This window comes from Schistocerca serialis, chromosome 1, assembly GCF_023864345.2.
Source record: "Schistocerca serialis cubense isolate TAMUIC-IGC-003099 chromosome 1, iqSchSeri2.2, whole genome shotgun sequence".
Lineage (NCBI taxonomy): Eukaryota > Metazoa > Arthropoda > Insecta > Orthoptera > Acrididae > Schistocerca > Schistocerca serialis.
The window spans coordinates 1,193,469,367-1,193,492,363 of NC_064638.1; the positions used below are offsets into that span (position 1 = coordinate 1,193,469,367).

Sequence of the window (22,997 nt, forward strand, 5' to 3'; positions counted from 1 at the left end):
ACTGTTAGAAGCGGACCTCGGGGAGGATCAGTTTGGATTCCGTAGAAATGTTGGAACACGTAAGGCAATACTAACCTTACGACTTATCTTAGAAGAAAGATTAAGAAAAGGCAAACCTACGTTTCTAGCATTTGTAGACTTAGAGAAAGCTTTTGACAACAACTGGAATACTCTCTTTCAAATTCTAAAGGTAGCAGGGGTAAAATACAGGGAGCGAAAGGGTATTTACAATTTGTACAGAAACCAGATGGCAGTTATAAGTGTCGAGGGACATGAAAGGGAAGCAGTGGTTGGGAAGGGAGTAAGACAGGGTTGTAGCCTCTCCCCGATGTTATTCAATCTGTATATTGAGCAAGCAGTAAAGGAAACAAAAGAAAAATTCGGAGTACGTATTAAAATTCTTGGAGAAGAAGTAAAAACTTTGAGGTTTGCCGATGACATTGTAATTCTGTCAGAGACAGCAAAGGACTTGGAAGAGCAGTTGAACGGAATGGACAGTGTCTTGAAAGGAGGATATAAGATGAACATCAACAAAAGCAAAACGAGGATAATGGAATGTAGTCAAATTAAATCGGGTGATGCTGAGGGGATTAGATTAGGAAATGAGACACTTAAAGTAGTAAAGGAGTTTTGCTATTTAGGGAGTAAAATAACTGATGATGGTCGAAGTAGAGAGGATATAAAATGTAGACTGGCAATGGCAAGGAAATCGTTTCTGAAGAAGAGAAATTTGTTAACATCGAGTATAGATTTAAGTGTCAGGAAGTCGTTTCTGAAAGTATTTTTATGGAGTGTAGCCATGTATGGAAGAGAAACATGGGCGATAACCAGTTTGGACAAGAAAGGAATAGAAGCTTTCGAAATGTGGTGCTACAGAAGAATGCTGAAGATAAGGTGGGTAGATCAAGTAACTAATGAGGAGGTATTGAATAGGATTGGGGAGAAGAGAAGTTTGTGGCACAACTTGACTAGAAGAAGGGATCGGTTGGTAGGACATGTTTTGAGGCATCAAGGGATCACAAATTTAGCATTGGAGGGCAGCGTGAAGGGTAAAAATCGTAGAGGGAGACCAAGAGATCAATACACTAAGCAGATTCAGAAGGATGTAGGTTGCAGTAGGTACTGGGAGATGAAGAAGCTTTCACAGGATAGAGTAGCATGGAGAGCTGCATCAAACCAGTCTTAGGACTGAAGACCACAACAACAACAACAACAGCCAAGATGAACTGGTAAAACTCTTTCTGCGGCTGTGAGAAACGCGCAGCATCTGAATTTTAGTCTACAGCCGTTTCTAAGTAGTACACTCCAACATTGCAAACTCACAGTAGCATAGCACCTCAGACCTTGCCGCAAAGTGAAATTCCAAGTGGATCACACCATCCACAAAACTAAGCCGCTGGAAAATAATCGACGTGCTGCAAGAATCTGCAGATACTAGGTAGTAACTGGACACACAAATGATGACAGATGTGGGCAGGCTTTTCTCTTCATCTCTCTTCAGTGGCTTCAAGAAAGTATCTCAGTTAACTGTTTAACCACGTATCTTAAGTATTGTAGGAGATGCTCAAATTCACCCTAGTTGTCCAAACATTTCCTCCCACGAATACTGTCCATTGTACGTATTACCACCTTTCATCATCCAGATAATCCACGCAATACCATCCTCTATCTACACTGTTATTTTATGATCCAAGAAGATATTATTAGCAAGTTATCCCACGCACCCTGTTTCCTCTTCTACCCAAAAAATACTTCAGAACAGTCTCCACCAGAAACAGTCGATGACGGCAATATTGAAAATATCGTCACCTGAGCATTACTCAGATGTTCCCATGAATCATCAAGTTAATATCACTAAATAAAGCGACGCTCGTAATTGTGAAATATTATCGTTAAAATTTTACTTTAATAAAACCTCACGTGACCAGCAGTTTGTCTTCATCTACTATATATAGTCGCATTGCTGTGTTTATACCCCACAAACGGTCTCAAATTTTCATATCAGTGCACACTCCGCTGCAGAGTGAAAATCTCATTCCGGTCTCAAATTTTGTTTAATATGTCACCAGAAGGTTTTATAGATCTTCTGGTGAAACTCAAGAACCTCTCTTCATGTTTGCGAAGTTCATAACAACAAAGAAAGAAACATTCAGTTTCTTTCGGGGGATTCCAACATAGAATATACTTAGTATCTTTTCTTCTTTAGTTTCACCTCTCTATTTCAGAGTTCCACAGCTTTAGCTATCTCTGTAACCTCCATCGTGTAACTGATCAGCTGATAATTGACCACCAGTCATGCCAGCTTGCCACAGCCCATGTCATAGTAGCTGTCACAACAGCCATATATTGGTTGTGGTCATGGTCACGGAAGTTGTAGCCGTGTCCACATGTTGGTCATGGTCATAGTAATTGTAGGTAGTAGTTGCAGTGGTCGTGGTAAGCCATTGGTCATGGTCATAGCAGCTGCAGCCATGGTCAATCATTGATCGTGGTCATAGTAGCTACGCCACAGTCATTCATAGGTCATGGGCGTAGTAGCTACATGAATGGCCAGCTGTTGGTCGTAGTCATAGAAGCTGAAGCCGTGGCAGAAATCTGCGGTTTTTTCCTGATGATGTCGTGGTATACTGTAAGATGTCGAAGTTGAGTGACTGTAGAAAGATACAAGACAACTTAGACAAAACTTCCTGTTGGTGTGATGAGTAGTAGCTAGCCCTAAGTGTGGAAAAATATAAGTTAATGCGAATGAGAAGGAAGAACAAACCTGTAATGTTCGGATGCAGTAGTACTAGTGTCCTACTGGACATGGTCGAGTCGTTAAATATCAGAGCGTAACGTTGCAAAGCGATATGACATGGAACTAGCATGTGAAAACTGTGGTAGGTTCAAATGGCTCTAAGCACTATGGGACTTAACATCTGAGGTCATCAGTCCTCTAGACTTAAAACAACTTAAACCTAACCAACCTAAGGACATCACACACATCCATGCCCGAGGCGGGATTCGAACCTGCGACTGTAGCAGCAGCAGCGTCGTTCCGGACTGAAGCGCCTAGAACCGCTCGGCCACAACGGCCTGTAAACTGTGGTAGAGAAGGGAAATGGTCGACTTCGGTTTACTTTGAGAATTTTAGGAAAGGGTGGTTCACCTGTAAAGGAGACCACACATAGAACGCTGGCGCGACCTATTCTTGAGTACTGCTCGAGTGTTCGGGATCCGTATCAGGTCGGATTGAGGGAAGACATCGAAGCAGTTCAGAGGCGGATTGTCAGATTTGTTACCGGTAGGTTCCAAAAATTAAGTGCTAGGGAGATGCTTCGGAAACTTAAATAGGAATCCCTGGAGGGAAGGAGACATTCTTTTCGAGAAACACTAGTGAGAAAATGTAGAGAACCGGCATTTGCAGCTGACTGCCGAAAAACGATTCCACTGCCGCCGACACACATCGCATGTAACAACCACGAAGATAGGATATGAGAAATTTGGGCTTCTACAGAGGTGTACAGACAGTCGTTTTTCCATAGCTCTATTTGCGAGTGGAACAGGAGGTGAAATGACAAGTAGTCGTTCCGGGTACCCTACGCCACACATTGTATGGTGGCTTGCGGAGTATCTATGTCGATGTAGATGTAGATGGTCATAGTAGCTGCAACTAAATCCAGATGTTGTTCACACGGCCAGATACTGGTCATGGTCATAGTTGCTGTAACCACAGCCAGCAGTTGGTCATGGTTGTTAAAGCTATAACCACAGCCAGGTGATCATAGAATCTGCAGCCAGGCCAGATTTTGGTCACGGTCATAGCAGCTACAACCACAGCCAGCTGTTGGCCATGGTCATTGTCGCTGCAGCCATGGCCAGACATTACTCATGGTCACAGCAGCTATAGTCACAGTGAGATATTGGTCATGGTCACAGTAGATGCAGCCATGGCCAGACATTAGTCATGGTCGCAGCAGCTGTGGACGTGGCATAGTCATAGTAGGTACAGCTATGGCCAGCCACTGGTCATGGTTATATTAACTACAGCTACCGCCAAATGTTAGCCACAGCTGTAATTGCTAGAGCCATGGCTAGCCACTAGTCATGGTCGTTGAAGCTGTGGCCATGGCCAGCCTTTGGTCATGGTTGTAGTGGCTGCAGCAGTAGCCAGCAGTTCGTTGTAGTTGTACCAGCCATCAGTTGGTCATGATCATAGTAACAGTGGTCACGGGCAGTCACTGCACCTGGTCAAAGAAGCTGCAGCCGCAGCCACCATAGGTCATGGTCGTAGTAGCTGCGGCTGCAGCCAGTCATTGATCACGTTTGTGGCTACACTAGTGCACCACCGCCCTAAAGTATTTCCTATGTTCTGTTGGTCAGGTTGCTTTTTCGGGAAGTTCAGCGGTTTCTTATCGTAATTTTATTTGTGGCTTTCGGAATTTTTCCACTCAGCGAGTTTCTGACACATGACATGCTACAATTTGCAGTAGCGTTATTTTAGTAAATGAAAAATGTCCTCAAATATTCACTGATGACTAACATTCCAAGCGTATGACGGAAAATATATACATATATATTGGTGTGAAACAGACCGAAACCATCCGTGGTTAAAGCGGCAGTGGAATATGATGTACGAACTTTTCCTGTAGTGTGAGCCGAAAAGCCCCACAAGTTGTGCCCTTTCCTGAAGACACTCGAGAACCTTAACGCAGACAACAGACTGACAGGCAGATAGATCTTCGGTTTTCGAAGATCTTCATCATCTTTGGGCACGAACGGTTACGGTGCGGATAATGCTACTGAATGAGCCTACCATTTGCCGTTGCACCACGTTTCCTGGTATTCGGTGTCTGAAGTTGTGCCTCTACTTCGTCTACCGTAAATGTACCACTGACTTTGTCTCTATTGACAAGTGTGGGCAAGAACAGCGGGAGCCTACACAAATACTTGTACCCTGACTTTACTTTGATTAGCTCCCAGAGGCGCCTCTACAGTGCCGCTCCCACAGACGTTTTTACTTATAATAAGCATTGCAGAAGCAACTTATTTTCTGGCTAGTAAAGTGGCAAGGACGAAATGATTAAATAAATTTGCTATACATTTCGGAGATCCTGGTCTGTAGATCGTCGCTTAGACTAGTACCACTTTATTGTTGATCGCAGGAGCAACGAAGGATACCTAGCGACTGGAAAAAGGCGCAGATCATTCTCGTTCTCAAGAAGGACCGTAGGTTGCACGTAATTTCAGGTCTACATTGTTGACGTCAGTGTGTTGTAGAATGTCTTATGCGCCCTTATTATGAAGTTTTTGGACAACGAAAATTTCCTCTGTAAAAATCAACATGGATTCCGTAAACAGAGATCTTACGAAAATCTGCTCGCGCTTTTGCGCTACGAGATGCAAAGTGCTGTAGATGTCGGCTCTCAGACTTCTGGAAGTCATTGGACACCGTCCCGCACTGACGTTCTGTCAAAAAATACGACCTTACCGAGTATCGGAACAGATTTTCGACTGGATTCAAAGTATCCTTGCAGACAGAACTCGACACGTCGCTCTTAACGGAACAAGAGCGACAGATGGAAAGATAACTTGACGGGTACTCCACGGAAGTGTGATAGCTCCGCTACTGTTCACAGTGTGTATAAATGATCTAGTTGAATGTGTCGGAAGCACATTAAAGCTACTCGCAGACTATGCGTTTGTCTATAAGAAGGTAGCAACTCAAGAAGGCAGTGACTTTACGTTGTCAGACTTGCAGAGGATTGATGAATAGTGCGGGGGCTGACAGTTGACCATAATCGTAAATAAATGTAGCATATTACGGATACACAGGGAAAGAAATTCATTACTCTACAGCTAAACTACTGGTGACAAACTGCTGGAATCAGAATCTACTGTAAAATATCTAAGAGTATCTGTCCGGAATGACAGTAACTTCATTGACAACATAAAACAATTAGTAGGAAAAACAGGTGCCAGACTGAGATTCTTAGGAAAACTTTAAAGAAATATAATTCGTCCACTAAAGAAGTGGCTTACAAGGCACTTGTTCGACCGATTCTTCATTATTGCTTGTCAGTCTGTCAGCTTTACAACGTAAGACTAATAGAAGATGTAGACGAGAGCCAACGAAGAGAGGCACTTTTCGTCACGGGAATGCGAGAGCGTTACATATATGCTCAACAAACTGGAGTGGCAGACGCTACAGGAGAGGCGCTGTGCATCACGGAGAGGTTTATCATAGAAATTTCGAGACATCACTTACCGGGAAAGCTCTGACATCATATTACTTCCAAATACGTCACGCGAAATGACCACGACGAGAAAATTCCAGAAATTAGAGCTTATGCAAAGACATACCGACGGTCTTTATTCCCTCGCACCACCCACAAATGGAACGGGGAAAACGGGGGAATCAGTTAATGGAAACAGAAGTACGCTCCACTACACACTGTCAGGTGATTTGCGGAATTTTGATGTAGGAACCGGTTACTAGAATTTAAAAAAAAAATTGCCGCCCCTACTGTACAATCTACACATCAAAGAAGCAATGACGAAAATAAAAGACAGGGTCAAAAGTGGAATAAAAATTCAAAGTGAAACGATATCAATGATGACATTCACTGATGACATTGCTACACTCAGTGAAAGTGAAGAAGAATTGTAGGATTTGCTGAATGAAACGAACAGTCTCATTTGTAAACAATACACGAGAGTAAATCGATGGAAGACGAAAGTGATGAGAAGTAGCAGAAATGAGAACGGTGAAAACTTAATATCGGGATTGATGGCCACGAAGTAGATGAAGTTAAGGAATTCTGCTAACTAGGCAGCAAAATAATCCATGACGGACGGAGTAAGGAGGACATAAAAAGCAGACAAGCACTGGTAAAAACGAAGAAAAGCCTACTACTATCAAACATAGGTCTCAATCTCAAGAAGAAATTTCTGAGATTGTACTTTTGGAGCACGTCACCGCATGGCGTGTAACATGAAATGTGAGATAACTGGCGCGGAAGAGAATCGAAGCGTCTGAGATGTGACGCTGCAGACGAATTTTGAAAATGTGGACTGAAAAGTCACGCAATGAGGAAGTTCTCCGCGGAAACGGCGAGGAAAGGAACAATAGAAAACACTGACAAGAAGAAGGGACGTGATGGTGTGACATCTGTTAAGACGTCAGGGAATAACCTCCGTGGTAATACAGGGAGCTGTAAAGGGGAAAACTGTAGAGGCAGGCAGAGACTGAAATACATCCTGGAGAGCAGCTCGTGGGTTCCCGTATCGAACCAGTCAGAAGGCTGACTACTCAAACGAAATTTTTAACGCAGAGCCGCGCGGGATTAGCCAAGCGGTCTCGGCGCTACACTCAAGGACTGTGCGGCTGGTCCAGGCGGATGTTCGAGTCCTCCCTCGGGCATGGGTGTGTGTGTTTGTCCTTAGGATAATTTAGGTTAAGTAGTGTGTAAGCTTAGGGACTGATGACCATAGCAGTTAAGTCCAATAAGATTTCAAACAGATTTGAACATTTTTTTTTGAACTTTTACAGACAGCGTAGTGTCGCGTACACAAGCGATAAAAAGGCAGTTCACTGGCGGAACTGTCATCTGTAGTCAGCTGATTTATGCGAAAAAGCTTCCGACGTGATTATGGCTGCGCGATGGCAATTAACAGACTTTCAACACGGAAGGGTAGTTGGAGCTAGACACATGGGACATTCCGTTTCGCAAATCGTTACGAAGATCAATATTTCGAGATCCACAGCGTCAAGGGTGTGCCGATAATACCAAATTCTACTCCATCTACATCGCTACTCTGCAATTCACACTTAAATGCCTGGCAGAGGGTTCGTCGAACCATTTTCATACTACTTCTCTACCATTCCACTCTCGATTCCTTCTTCTAGTCAAGTTGTGCCACACATTTCTCCCCAATTCTATTCAATTCCTCCTCATTAGTATCTGATCTGCCCATCTAATCTTCAGCATTCTTCTGTAGCACCACATTTCAAAAGCTTCTATTCTCTTCTTGTCCAAACTATTTATCGTCCACGTTTCACTTCCATACCTGGCTACACTCCATACAAATACTTTAAGAAACGCCTTCTTGGCACTTAATCTATACTCGATGTTAACAAATTTCTCTTCTTCAGTAATGCTTTCCTTGCCAGTCCACATTTTATATCTTCTCTACTTCGACCCCTATCAGTTATTTTGCTCCCCAAATAGCGAAACTCATCTCCTACTTTAAGTGTCTCATTTCCTGATCTAATTCCCTCAGCATCACCTGATTCAATTCGATTACATTCCATTATCCTCGTTTTTCTTTTGTTGATGTTCATCTTATACCCTCCTATCAAGACACTGTCCATTCCGTTCAACTGTTCTTCCAGGTCCTTTGCTGTCTCATCGAATTACAATGTCATCGGCGAACCTCAAAATTTTTATTTCTTCTCCATGGATTTTAATTCCTACTCAGAATTTTTCTTTAGTTTCCTGTACTGCTTGCTCAATATACAGATTGAATAACATCTGGGATAGGCTACAACACTGTCTCACATCCTTCCCAACCACTGCCTCCCTTTCATGCCCTTCGACTCTTGTAACTGCCATCTGGATTCTGTACAAACTGCAAATAGCCATTCGCTCTCTGTATTTTACCACTGCCACCTTCAGAATTTGAAAGAGAGTATTCCAGTCCACATTGTCAAAAGCTTTCTCTAAGTCTACATTAATTTTTTGGTGCTGCGATATTTTCACGTCGCTGTTTACGTCCATTACACAATTCCTACCATCTGAGTATACGAATAAATTACATTTATTAGCTTCCTAACACATCTTACTGCCTTTAGCTACATTTTCAAACGTGCGCTACCATTACTGTTAATTGTTTTTGGAAATCATTATTAATATTCGGGTGCCATTATTCTCTAACAAGTTTTTTGGGCGGATAAATGAAAAACTCTCAGAAGTTATCATTATATGCCATGACTAGAAATGTGTAAAGATAAAATATAGATAATTGTATAATGTCTTGCTTAGGATCGAAATCTACAAGTCAGTCTTTCATGTATAAGAGTATCTTTCAACATGTTAAAATTCGATCTGCTCGTACACCGTAACTGGCAGTGCAGTTGCTAGTGAGACAGGCATGTGAACAAAATCCGGAGTGAATTCGCGTAGCGGATTAATGACTGTGGTCTGGTACGCTATTCAGCCTGAGTGTGATATTTAGGTGGTTACGCGCCATCGTTTAGCAAATTCTGTGTTAATGCCCAAATTCCGCCTCAGAGGGTACGGAACATAGTTAACATATGATAACATACAGGAAACATTTTACACGATTCACAGATAAATGGCTCTTCTCACTCTTACATTATCTTTGATGACTGTGGCGTCCGGAACGGTATCCGATCACAAAACACTATAATAAAATTAGCATTCGTCAAATCTTAGAGAAGCATATAACACAATAGACTGGTCTCACGTCAGAGGAAAGCCGAAGTCAATATGTGAAATTTCGATGTAATTTTGCTAGAGAGAGTGAAAATTCCATAGGGCGTTGACTAACTGCTGGGATGATGCCCATATTCATCTTCAAGTGAACTACGTCTTCAACTTTTTTATATTGGTCTGGCACAGTTATGCCTCGACACAAAAGATTTTCTCTCAAACTGTGGTTAATTTAAGCTGTTTTTATCACTGAACACGTTTCTCACCGAATGCTATTGTTTTCTCAACCGCTTTATTTCCCCGTAGAAAGAAAAGGCAACATGGGGCATTTTAGCTAACGGCACAAAGATGTACCGTAGTAATGCTAAACTGGAGGATGGTGGCTACAGTCAGTCACTTTGTTAAACCCAACTTGTCCACCTTACGCCACACCTAAAATCCGGACAAATGCGGAGTCATTCATGTGCAGTCCTAACCGAAACACAGCGATTTTTACACTCGTAGTTGTCTTTCTGTGATAGTTTCAAAGCACTACATTGAAGTATGTATAATGTAAATAAAAGATCAATTTCGTAAGACATCAGTGAAACTAGAACCCGATTTAACCTATCAGTTCTAAAACATCCGAAAACCGTTCATCACCGTGACTTCTGCTACACGATATTGCAGCCAATTTCTGATGTTTTGCGGCTTATCTGTAAGAATACTGGCCTGAGCCCAAACCGATATCTGGCACATGCGTTACGACTGCCGGTGATAACGCCCGCCTACACAGCACCATAACCGTTGTAAACCATCGCCACATTGCTGGCCGTATCTCTCCGCCATTCCGAATGCACCGCCCGCCTTGGCACCACAGAAGCGTAACTTTGTCTCGCCGGGGGCAGTAAATCAAGCGTTTTTCACTCGTATTTCAGTGCCATGAAAGAGCACGAAGCTAAAAAAAAAAGGGGGTACAAAACCGAGATATGGAAGTAAAACGAAATGCGCGTAGCCCGCGCTGACACCGACGAGGTGATTCATTGTCACTCACTGGACGGGGGCGCTGCTCACTTTCGTGTGATTTATGGACAGTTTTCAATATGTCGTGTAGCCGTCATTATTCACTATCACTAAGCTACGCCCTGTAATTACAGCTCCTGGCAATGATAATTATCTGTCCGCTTTGTCTGCCACGCTTAAAAACACATTTGGGCCAGAGCTGATTAATTTGCTCACGTCAGCCGCTGTCTTAACGGGATAACAAGTAGCACTTGCAGCGCACTGTGCTAGAGCGATTGCTCACTTCATGGGAAGTCAGATCAAAAACGTACCAATTGATATTATAAGGGGAAATCGAAAATTTTTCGTTTGAGGGCATTGCACAGCATACACACTGAGATGAAAAAGGTCATGGGATAGCAATATGCACACTTAGAGCCGCGCGGGATTAGCCGAGCGGTCTAGGGGGCTGCATTCACGGACTGTGCGGCTGGTCCAGGCGGAGGTTCGAGTCCTCCCTCGGGCATGGGTGTGTGTGTTTGTCCTTAGGATAATTTAGATTAAGTAGTGTGTAAGATTAGGGACTGATGACCATAGCAGTTAAGTCCAATAAGATTTCAAACAGATTTGAACATTTTTTTTTTTTTGAACTTTTACAGACAGCGTAGTGTCGCGTACACAAGCGATAAAAAGGCAGTTCACTGGCGGAACTGTCATCTGTAGTTAGCTGATTTATGCGAAAAAGCTTCCGACGTGATTATGGCTGCGCGATGGCAATTAACAGATTTTCAACACGGAAGGGTAGTTGGAGCTACACACATGGGACATTCCGTTTCGCAAATCGTTACGAAGATCAATATTTCGAGATCCACAGCGTCAAGGGTGTGCCGATAATACCAAATTCTACTCCATCTACATCGCTACTCTGCAATTCACACTTAAATGCCTGGCAGAGGGTTCGTCGAACCATTTTCATACTACTTCTCTACCATTCCACTCTCGAATGGCGCGTGGTAAAAAGGAACACCTACATCTTTCCGTTCGAGCTCTGATTTGTCTTATTTTATTATGATGATCATTTCTCCCTGCGTAGGTGGGTGTCAACAAAATATTTAAGCATTCGAAAGAGAAAGTTGGCGATTGAAATTTCGTAAACAGATCTCGCCGCCGAGAAAACCGCATTTGTTTCAGTGACTGCCACCCCAACTCGCGTATAATATCGGTGGCACTCTCACCCCTATTGCGCGATAATACGAAACGAGCTGCCCTTCTTTGCACTTTGCTTCGATGTCCTTCGTCAATCCTACCTGGTAAGGATCCCATGCCGCGCAGAAATATTCCAGTAGAGGACAGACAGGTGTAATGTAGTCTGTGTCTTTAGTGGGTTTGTCGCAGTTTCTAAGTGTTCTGCAAACAGAGCGCAGTCTTTGTTTCGCCTTTCCCACAATGTTATCTAAGTGGTCTTTCTAATTTAAGTTGCTCGTAATTGTAATTCCTAGGTATTTAATTGAATTGACAGCCCTTAGATTTGTGCGATTTATGGTATACCCAAAATTTATCGGATTTTAGTACCCATGCGGATAACCTCGTACTTTTCTTTGTTTAGTGCCAATTGCCACTTTTCGCAGCATACAGATATTCTCTCTAGATCATTTTGTAATTGGAATTGATCGTATGATGATTTTATTAGACGGTAAATCACAGCGTCATCTGCAAACAGTCCAAGGGGGCCTGCTCAGATTATCACCTATATCATTTATATAAATCAGCAACAGCAGAGGGCCTATGACACTACCCTGCGGAACGCCACATATCACTTCTCTTCTACTCGATGATTTACCATCTATCACTACGAACTGTCACCTATCTGAGAGGAAATCACGAATCCAGTCACACAACTGAGACGATACTCCACATGGATGCAATTTGATTGTGCGGAACGGTACCAAAAGCCCTCTGGAAGTGAGTGGTTATATGATAGCTAAGAAAGGCGCTATTGTGTGTGCATACTCTGAGAGGAACCTGATTGGTATACCATCTAGACCGGAAGACTTTACTTTCTTAAGTGATTTGAGTTTCTTCGCAACACCTAAGATATCTGCTTTATGTCACTCATGGTAACAGCTGTTCTGGTTTCGAATTCTGGAACATTTACTTTGTCTTCTTTCGTGAAGGAATTACGGAAAACTGTATTTAGGGACTGCGCTTTAGTGGCACCATCATAGGTAACAGTTCCATCGCTATCGCCCAGTGACAGTATTGACTGTTTTTGCCACTGGTGTACTTTACATATGACCAGAATCTCTTTGGGTTATCTACCATATTTTGAGGCAATACTTCATTGTGGAAATTATGAAAAGCATCTCGCATTGTTGTCCGCACTAAATTTCGAGCTTCCGTGAAACTTAACTTCTGAATTTGGCAGGTTTTTTACGTTGCTTATGCAGCAGTGTTGTGACGTGTTTTGGGTACCATGGTGGATCAGTCCCATCTCTTATTAACTTATGCGGTATGAATCTATCTATTGCTGTCGATACAGTACCATTTAATTTAAGCCATATCTGGTCTACACTTACATAATTAGCTTGGAATTCCTGGCACTACTGCTTACCATGGGCAGTCAGTGGCCAATGGTCTTCCTTAACAAACGCCAGCAGCGGCGTTTACGTTGAGTTGTCAGCGCTAATAAACAACACTGCTTGAAACCAACCGTGGGATGTACGAGGAACGTATCCGTTAAGGCAGTGCGGCGAAATTTGGCATTAATGGGCAAAGGCAACAGCCGACGGACGCGAGTGGCTTTGCTAAAAGTACGACATCGCCTACGGTGCCGCTTCTAGGCTCGTGATCATATCGGTTGGAACCTAGACGCCTGTAAAACCGTGGCCTGCTCAGATGTCCCCCAGTTTCAGTTGGCAAGAGCTTATGGTAGGGTTCGAGTGGGTTGCAGACCCCGCGAAGCCATGGATCCAAGTTGTCAACAATGCGCTGTGCAAGCTGGCGGTGGCACCATAATGGTGTGGGTTGTTTTTGCATGCAATGGACTGGCTTGTCTGGTCCAAGTGAACCGATGGTTGACTGGTTGTGTTCGGCCTCTTGGAGACCATTTTCAGCCAATCCAAACAACGATGGAATTTTTATGGAAGACAATGCGGCATGTCACCGGATCACAACTGAACAACAACACGACTGAATCGCGAACGCGATTGGTTTGAAGAACATTCTGGACAGTTCGAGGGAATGATTGTCCACCCGGATTGTCCGACATGAATCCCATCGAATGTTTATGGGACATAATCGAGAGGTCAGTTCCTGCACAACATGGACAGCTATATAGGCGATACGGATCAGTATTCCTGTAGGGGATTTCCGACGATTTATTGTGTCCCTGCGACATCGAATTGTTGCTCTACGCCGGTAAAAGTAGGTCTGACACGTTATTAGGAGGTACTCCATGACTATTGTCACCTCATTGGAGTGGATATACAGCCACCGACACATATGTTGGGGGTTAGTGTTGCACTGGAATGGAAACTTCTTGATCGCCACTGACAATTTCATAAGTGCAAAGTGGTGAGGATCAATTAATCGTCCACTTTTCGAACGTAAGAAAGCAATAGATAAGAGGAATCACCTTGCGCCTAACATATTTCTAACTGACGGCTCTCCTTGCTGAAAGCGTGTTACAGCTAATACTGCCAGATCCAGTTCCTACCATATCGATACTTTGGAACAGGTGGTTCAAAAGATGAGGGGTACGAGAATTTAAAAGCTAGAAAATAAGTACGTACATTTGTTGACCATTCGATAGCTATGAACAAAGTTGGTACACTGGTAACACCTGATACGCGTCGATCCATTGCTGAACTACCACGTCTTGTGTATCACTCATAAGTGATTTGAAGTCATTAGTATAGGAGAATTCCATTCCCGACAGTAAAATATTTAACGTTTGTTTTAAGTATCGTCAGTGATTACCAGGGTTAAGCAATTTATTATAAATGCAAATTATTATAAATAACTGAAGCGACCATAGATTTGTTGTGGCTATATTATTTGGAAAATATGTAAAAGTCTGCCAGCCGGTTGCATAGATTTTCTATATACCTTGACCAGCTTTCGTCACCTCTAAGGGTGACTTCATCAGAAGGTGAGGTAATTACCTAAAATGAACATGTCTGATTAAATATCTTATCTAATAAAAGTTTACATTAATGTAAACGAGTGTAAAACAAATAGTACTTAGATGAAGAACATATCGTCAAAGATGTACAGTGATTTAAGAGCTGAGTCATACATTAAAATATAAGACATAATGTTCTTCAAAAAGTGTGGTGTGGTGTGAGGAGAATGACTGTGTGGCAACTAGTCACACTTCCAAGTAAACGTAATGTAGGGAGCGCCACATTGGTATTATTTGGCATAGTATCACAGGGTTTTGCACACAAATAAGAAAACAAAAAATTTTCGATAATTAAGTTCTACCCACATCCATTGCAGCTTGGCCCTATCAATCTGTTCGAAAGTATTTTAATGCGAGCTTGTAGTTCTGATATGTTTGTTGGTACAGGGTGTAAACGTTAAAGCTTTCACGTAACCCTGTATAAAAAAACTCGCATGGAGTTAGGTCGGGAAACGTGGAGACATGTACTTCTGATCTTCAACCCCACCAAGACCGATACATCTTTTTCTCAGTTTCGTTTTTCAAGAGTTCACGAACGTCATGATGGAACACGGGTGGAGCACCATCTTGTTGGAAGACTAAATCCACGCTGTTGGTCTGCAGTTGTGGCATGTCCTACTTTTCCGCCATATCCAGATTGACATGTCTTTTAACAGTCTTTTCGCTGAAGAAGAATGGGCTGTAAACTTTAAATCGTGAGACTACACTAAACACATTAACTTTTGGTGAAACTCGAATTTGCTGCACTATACCGTGGAGATTCTCTTCCTCCCAGATTCACACATTGTGCTTGTTTACTACGCCATTCAAAACACCAAAAAAAAGTTGCTTTGCCACTTAAGAAGAGTTTCGCATGAAGCACATCTGCTTCCATACTTTCATAATCTGTTGCAACTGGCCGGAAATTGAAAGCGTTTGACTTTATCACCCGGAGTCAGTGCTTGTAGCAGTTACAAGTGGTGAGGCTTCTGCTTCAGTCGTTTTGCTAAGATCTCACTGCTTGCTCTCTTTGTCGACTTTTTTGGACTGCGTGCTAAACTCATCCACAAGTGGTCAAGCGTTTTTCACTCGGTGCAGGTCGACCCAATGATTTCCCCTTGTAGTGGGCCGGCCGAGGTGGCCGTGCGGTTAAAGGCGCTGCAGTCTGGAACCGCAAGACCGCTACGGTCGCAGGTTCGAATCCTGCCTCGGGCGTGGGTGTTTGTGATGTCCTTAGGTTAGTTAGGTTTAACTAGTTCTAAGTTCTAGGGGACTAATGACCTCAGCAGTTGAGTCCCATAGTGCTCAGAGCCATTTGAACCATTTGAACCTTGTAGTGGTACCTGAAGCTTGAAACTTCTCATACCAGTACCGAATGGAGATGACCGTTGGTGGGTCTTCGCTGCACTGGTATGGCAGACTCATGTAAATACATATCCAGCACAACATAATATGCTTCCTCGGCGCTTGTCGCAATCTTGCCTAACTGCTCTCTCGTGGCAGAAATCTGAAGTACGGCTGTAATAATAGAACTTTTTGAGTTTCTCTCTATCCTTGTCACTGATCCGTTCTCTTTACTGTTTTCTGTGGTTCAGTTGACTCCGAACTGTTTCAGAACTGCATACGTGGGAGCGAAATGACTGTTTAACACCGTAAAGCGTTTACTAGGAGGAGAGATTAACAAAAATATGAATGGCCTCCATTTTGCAGACCCTTTTTAATAGGCGCATCGGGATTGCGGGAGGACGTAGAGACGAGACATAACTTTGTGTTGCGTCAGAACACTTCAGCTGGTGACTCAGAACGATACACTTTGTCCGGAAACACAGGACGTTAATCTTCGTTTGGGGGTCCTGAGAAAACGACGACATCTGCAGATGTAGAGAGCAGCCGTTCTAGCGGATGTGTTGCAGTCTGCAGCAAATCACGGTACTCGCAGGACCCCAGACTTGCAAAATATACTGAGAATTTGCTACTTGAGCGAGTAAGGTATGAGAATTACCGAAGTTGATAGGCGTGTTGTTAGAACCGATTCTCTTCGGCGAATTTTATGCTTTTCTCGAGGTGACTGAAGGTTCATTCAGGACTCGATCAGCGATCTTGTTTGCATATGTTGTTTTCCATTCTTCTGGCATTCACATAAAGTATCCTTTATCCCACTCACATAAACTATCCGATCTTTCCCGGAACATTCAAGTGTCAGACTGTCAGTTTTCTTATTCTCTGCATGTCTTGAAATCGACATAATCTTGTAATAATTTCTTATTCGAGCATATGTTAGCAGGGAATTTTATACTAAATAGCAACTGATGAGGGCCGTTGTTTCATTTCGTAGATGTTCACATTATCTGACACTCGTGTGAGAAGCAACACACATGTCTCAAGTTTGCTAGAGCCACTCCTGTCCTAACAGTTATCTGTTGGGCGAAATTTTTATTAAATGCATATGAGAAGATGGGGAGCGAATCAACCAGTCAATCTGAAACGAACCATTCTGACATCCACAGCGGTATGTCAAAAGCTGTTATATCCTCGAAAACTGTACAGAGAAGTACTGTTCTGTTCATCAAAGCTAGCGAGATTAGAATGGAAATAAAACATATTCCGCAAAAAGTAAAGTATTTTTTCCTTGGTCTTCCTCAAATCTGTAACTCAAGAGCGCATCTGTAAACATTCCTTAATAACAAGTATATCACACATTAATGGATTACATATGAAGAAATAAATGCACAATAAGGAACTACGTTTTGCGGTTTTCATTTTTTTATGTTTTCTTATATTTATTTTACTTTTTTCTATTACTGATCGAACTTTAAATCATGAGGCAGTTTGATGTAGTTTCATTCAAATTGTTTGTAAAATATTTACTGTATTTCCAATCTGATACCTGTTGTTTAAGTTACTTGCCAGTCGTATACCTTCTGATGAATGAAGCGAGAACGTCGACGGCCGTTGTATACGCATCTAAAAGTCAGCTTCGTTGGACGTTGTGTACACAACTAAAAGTCAGCTGCCTCTCGCCTTTTCTTTCTCACTACAGACAAATGCACGAAACGTACAAAAGTGCAAGCTCGAAGGGAATTAACCGCCATGGAATGGAAATATAGTACTAACAGGCGTACCAATGGAACTCACGGCTACACGATGGGATAAGTTGAAACACTGTTTGGAGAACAGCGTTGTGGCAGTAATAATACAAAAGTGGAAGCAACGCTGCCGTGAATCGGCAGTCCGCAGAAATTTAACCAGAAGATGGTAAGCTTCTGATAGCTGTATTTTTTATCTAACCTATTGTGTGAGCTTTAGAACGTGTAATGTCCCAAGCATAAAATTTCGTGGCATATGCAAAAACTTTATTGTACCTTTAAATATTTATTGTTACCAACGGATCATTATTGTTCGTGTATATTACACTGACACCTGAAAAGTAAAAATTTTCACCAGTAATCATAAATGAGATCCTTTTATACTATTGGTATAAATATGGTTGCAACATTTTGACTGTATGTATAAAATAGTATTTATTAAGTTACAGTTTTGTGGTATAAAATGTATTTAATGTCACAAATTAAATTCAATAACGATAGTCACAGTGTTACAGATGGCATACTGTAAAACGAAACACATGTTAACAGGGTTGATACTGTAAAACATTGAAACAGATGAAGGTACGGTACTGAAATGGGTTAATTGAAACTAACTACAACACCATATGAAACTAAATTTCACTGTATCTTTAACAATGCTGACATAGTAAAACAGTGAAACAGGTAAAGGTAGACTATAGAAATGTGTTAAATGCTCTAGGTATAAAATCATTTGAAACAAAATTTCACTACATCTCTACCTATATCTGTATATTTTTAGGGAAAAGTTATAGCGAAACTAGTTTCGGGGAAACAAGTAACATTCTCTAGACATCATCCAAACACAAGAAGATATGCAGCACACAAAAACCACAAAAATTTTAAATTTTCATAAACTACAATGTAACTCTTAGTGAAAAGAGTGTGTCTGCTCTTTCTGACATGTTTGAAAGAACAGACGCCACTTAAATATATCTAAGGTGAGGACAGCCAATAATCTCTTGTGTTGATGCATACCAGGCTCCAACACTTACGGAAACAGGCGAAATGTCGCGAGCAGTGAGGATAATGGGCAAGAGTCACTACATTAGTAGTGTGTGGATAAGTTGAGAATTTGGTCCTGACGGGAGGCATGCAGTTGCTATAACCACTATGTCCAGATGGCGCAATGGTCAGCGCATCTGCCTAGTAAACAGGAGACTGCCGTTCGAATCCCGAGCCAAAACAAATTATCAACTTCCATGAAACTTCCTGGCAGATTAAAACTGTGTGCTGGACCGAGACTCGAGCTCGGGACCTTTGCCTTTCGCGGGCAAGTGCTCTACCAGGAAGTTTCATATCAGCGCACACTCCGCTGCAAAGTGAAAATCTCATTCTGGTTCAACTTTCATGTTTGATTTAAATCAATGCATACACTCAGCCTTTGTGACTCAATCAAAAAAAAGTTTACTGATTACAGAAGTGGGTATGGCAAAAAGGTTAAAATCACTTTATACTGCCAACGGTTCAATTAATAAACTGAATGGCTTAGGTTTCGTACGTTGAATGACTTTGTTTTCATGGTTCAGAAAATGTGGGTTATGTAGTATTGTTACAAACAAGTTTTATCTCATAATCCTTCTCCCGTTTGATTTTTTAAAATATGGACTCCTATTATGTGTAAAGGAAAGCTCTAAATTTATTTCACATAATACCACTAACTCTCCAAAAAAATTCGTTGCATTTTGAGTGTTGTTGGTCACGGTAATAACTAGTGCCATTCTCCCAAGGAATCAGTGATCGCAACTGCTGCACAGTATGTTCCATTGTAGAACTAATAGGTGTACTCTGTAATATTATTAATATCTAACGAGTTATTTGTTTTCGCTCGATCTACGTATTTGACAGTAATTTAGCAATCAATAAATATTTTAAAATATATGTTTAGTCTAAATTTTGACACTATAAAATCTTTAGTCCCCTATATTTGATCTTTCTGGGACATTCTATTGCTCAGAAATCAGAATTTTAGTTGTATTTGTTATATTTTCTATTTTTACTTACATGTATGTTATTTACATTATCAGTTGTTTCCCACATATATTTGTTTACACCCAAAATTAACAACACACTTCTTTCCTTCTGCAGCTGATCTTGTCGGCACGAAAGGTTAGAGAGAAAACCAGAACTAATATTTCCACTTTTTATTGCTTACTTAAACACTCATGTTATCCTCTGTAGTCTGCTTCGATCGTTTTAATCGGCTTCTTTTGTAGCTATGGACTAATTCCTTCAGTGTATGAATAAAAAATGGTACTCTACAAAAGGTAAAGTATTCCTGCAGTACTATCGTTATTAAATTGTCATTGAAGATTATGTCTTATAGCTTCATACACAGTAATACCGCCAATATAGTTTTTTAAGTGCCGTAATGTAACAGAAAACGCAGTACCTAACGTTTCATTACAAATCAATAGTCTCTTAAAATTATCTGCTTAACATAGTGCCATTTCACCAATAATAAGATTTCATACCGTAATAATCTTTATCTGAATTAATATTTTGCTTCTCGCTTTCAAAGTTGTGCGAGTATTATTCTACAGCTTTAGTACCTAGGTATAAGTTTTAAATAAAGGAGATAGTGATAATATCCCACGTATTTTCTAATTTATTCTTATTAGCTTACATAGCTCGTTCCAACACTTCTTTCTCAATGTAAATACTCTTTATTATTCTATAAACACAAGCCAGTTATTTTTAAACTGAATTTCAGCAATTAATTTTATAATCTTCACAATAATTTCAAAATTATTTTATTATAATTGATATTTCATTATGAGAAGTAGATATTAATATTCCATTATGCTTTTAGTTGTAAGTTTAGCTATTCAAATGAGTCTGGCTTTTTAACAGTGCAGCACACAGTGCGGTAGTTGTATGCATAGATCTTCACCACAGTACGTATGACTGCAATGCTGTTTTTTTTTTTTTTTTTTTTTTTTTTTTTTCAAACGATTGGTTATGCTTGTGTGAAAGATTCCTTGTTTTATATCGTTAATCATCGGTTTACCCTGTTTAACTACAGTGATAGTCCAAGCTGAATGTGATGCTATCACAATACATTCACTTTGTGCCTTTTTGTTAAGTGTCAATTGAAGTCATGAACTGCCTTCGTTGAAAGCTACAGTGAAGAGACAAGGAAACTGGCACCACTGCCTAATATCGTGTAGGACCCCGCGTGTACGCACAAGTGCCGCAACACGAAGTGGCATGGACGCGACTAATGTCTAAAGTAGTGGTGGAGGGAACTCGCACCATGACTCCTGCAGCACCGTCCGCAAGGCCGTAAGAGTACGAGGAGGCAGAGATCTCTTCTGAACAGCACGTTGCAAGGCATCCAAGATATGCTCAATAATGTCCATGTCTGGGGATTTAGTGGCCAGTGGAAGTGTTTAAATTCAGAAGAGTGTTCCTGGAGCCATTCTGTAGTAATACTGGACGTGTGGGGTATCGCATTGACCTGCTGGAATTGCCCAAGTCCGGTGAAATGCACAGTGGACATGAATGGATGCAGGTGATCAGACAGAATGCTTATGTACGTGTCACCTGTCAGAGTCGTATTTAAGCGTATCAGCAGTCCCATATCACTCCAGCTGCACACACCCCGCATCATTACTGAGCCTCCACCTGCTTGAACAGCCCTCTGCTGACATGCAGGATCCATGGATTCATGATGTTGTCTCTGTACCCACTCATGCCTATCCTCTCGATACAATTTAAAACGATACTCGACCGATCAGGCAACATGTTTCCACTCACCAACAGTCCAGTGCCTGTGTTGAGGGGCCCAGGCGGGGCGTCAAGCTTCGTGTCGTGCAGTCATCAAGGTTTCGTTGAATGGTTCGCACGTTGACACTTGTTGATGGCCCAGCATTGAATTCTGCAGCAATTCTCTTCAGTCATCGTTGGTCCCGTTCTTGCAGGATCTTTTTTCGGACGCAGTGATGTCGGATATTTGATGTTTTACCGTATTCCTGATATTCACCGTACACTCGTGAAATGGTCGTAAGGGAAAAGCCCCACTTCATCGCTACCTTGGAGATGCTGTGTCCCATCGCTCGTGCGCTGACTATAGCACCACGTTCAAACTCACTGAAACCTTGATAACCTGCCATTGTAACAGCAGAAACCGACCTAACAACTGCGCGAGAAGCTTGTTGTCATATACAGGCGTTGTCGACAGTAGCGCCGTATTCTGCCTGTTTACGTATCTCTGTATTTGAGTACGCATGACTATACCAGTTTCTTTGGCGCTTCTATGTATATAAACTCATGTTCAGAAAAAACGGAAGACCTTGAACGATTAGTGACAGGACGTTCATGTTCACAGTATATGTACATTAGTGTACTCAGGAGAAATGATTAGTATTTGAGCCCTATCGGCCCACGAGCTCAAGATCAGCGATATTATGGCGCAACACCTCCTACCGGTAAAATGTGCCTGCGGCTCTCGTTGTCCCTATAAACCGAAGCTAATTGATCAGTGCGATTTGAGCACACATACAGTATGCTCCGCAGACATATGCGTCAACCGTACCATCAAATCAGTGAGTCTGAAAGAGTGCGCGTTATTGGCGTGAGAGAATGCGACGCATCCATCCGGGAAATTGTTGCTCATGTTGGACGAAGTGTTTCAGCAGTGCAGCGGATGTGTGCAGAATGGTTCACAGAAGGCGATACAGCAGGACGAGATATGTCAGGTAGCACCACTGAGACAAACCCCCTCTCCCCCTCCGCCCCCCCCCCCCCCCCCCAGAGAATGTCGATTCCTCATCCGAATGGCATCGCAGGACAGATCTGCGTCCTCGTTGGCTCTGGCACAACAATATAACAGTACAACACATCTTGCACTATAAGGGATAACAGTCTGTCGCCGTTTATTACGGGATGGGTTACGTACGTGTCGTCCACTTCTCCGCCTTTGTCGAATGAGCAGAAACATGCTGGACAGCAATGGTGTATGAAATGACGCCACTGGGGACATGAATGGCATCAGATAGTGTTTGCGGATGAATCCAGGTCCTGTTTGTTTGAAAATTATGGCCGTATTTTGGTTCGCCGCAGACAGGGCAACAGCATCAGAGCGACTGCATTCGCACAGGACATACATACAGCACCAACTCAAGGCCTTATGGTGTGGGGTGCTGTTGGGTAGAACCACAGATCATAGGTGGTGAGCTAGACGAGCTACATCCTGGGACCCCCAGCCATACCCTTCCTGTATAACACTTCAGACGCCATTTCTCAGTTAGACAATGCATTGGCACATGTTGCTGCACAAACACGTGTCTTCTT

General features: G+C 42.1%; 1 protein-coding gene across 1 annotated transcript in view; it reads left to right on the forward strand.

Moving 5' to 3' along the window:
• LOC126456514 (glutamate receptor ionotropic, kainate 2) overlaps positions 1–22,997 on the forward strand; it is a 1,353,954-nt gene that overhangs the window by 623,946 nt on the left and 707,011 nt on the right. Inside the window, exon 4 of the mRNA XM_050092267.1 lies at positions 19,791–19,811. Coding sequence (XP_049948224.1) covers positions 19,791–19,811 — 21 coding nt within the window. The remainder of the gene's footprint in view (positions 1–19,790; positions 19,812–22,997) is intronic.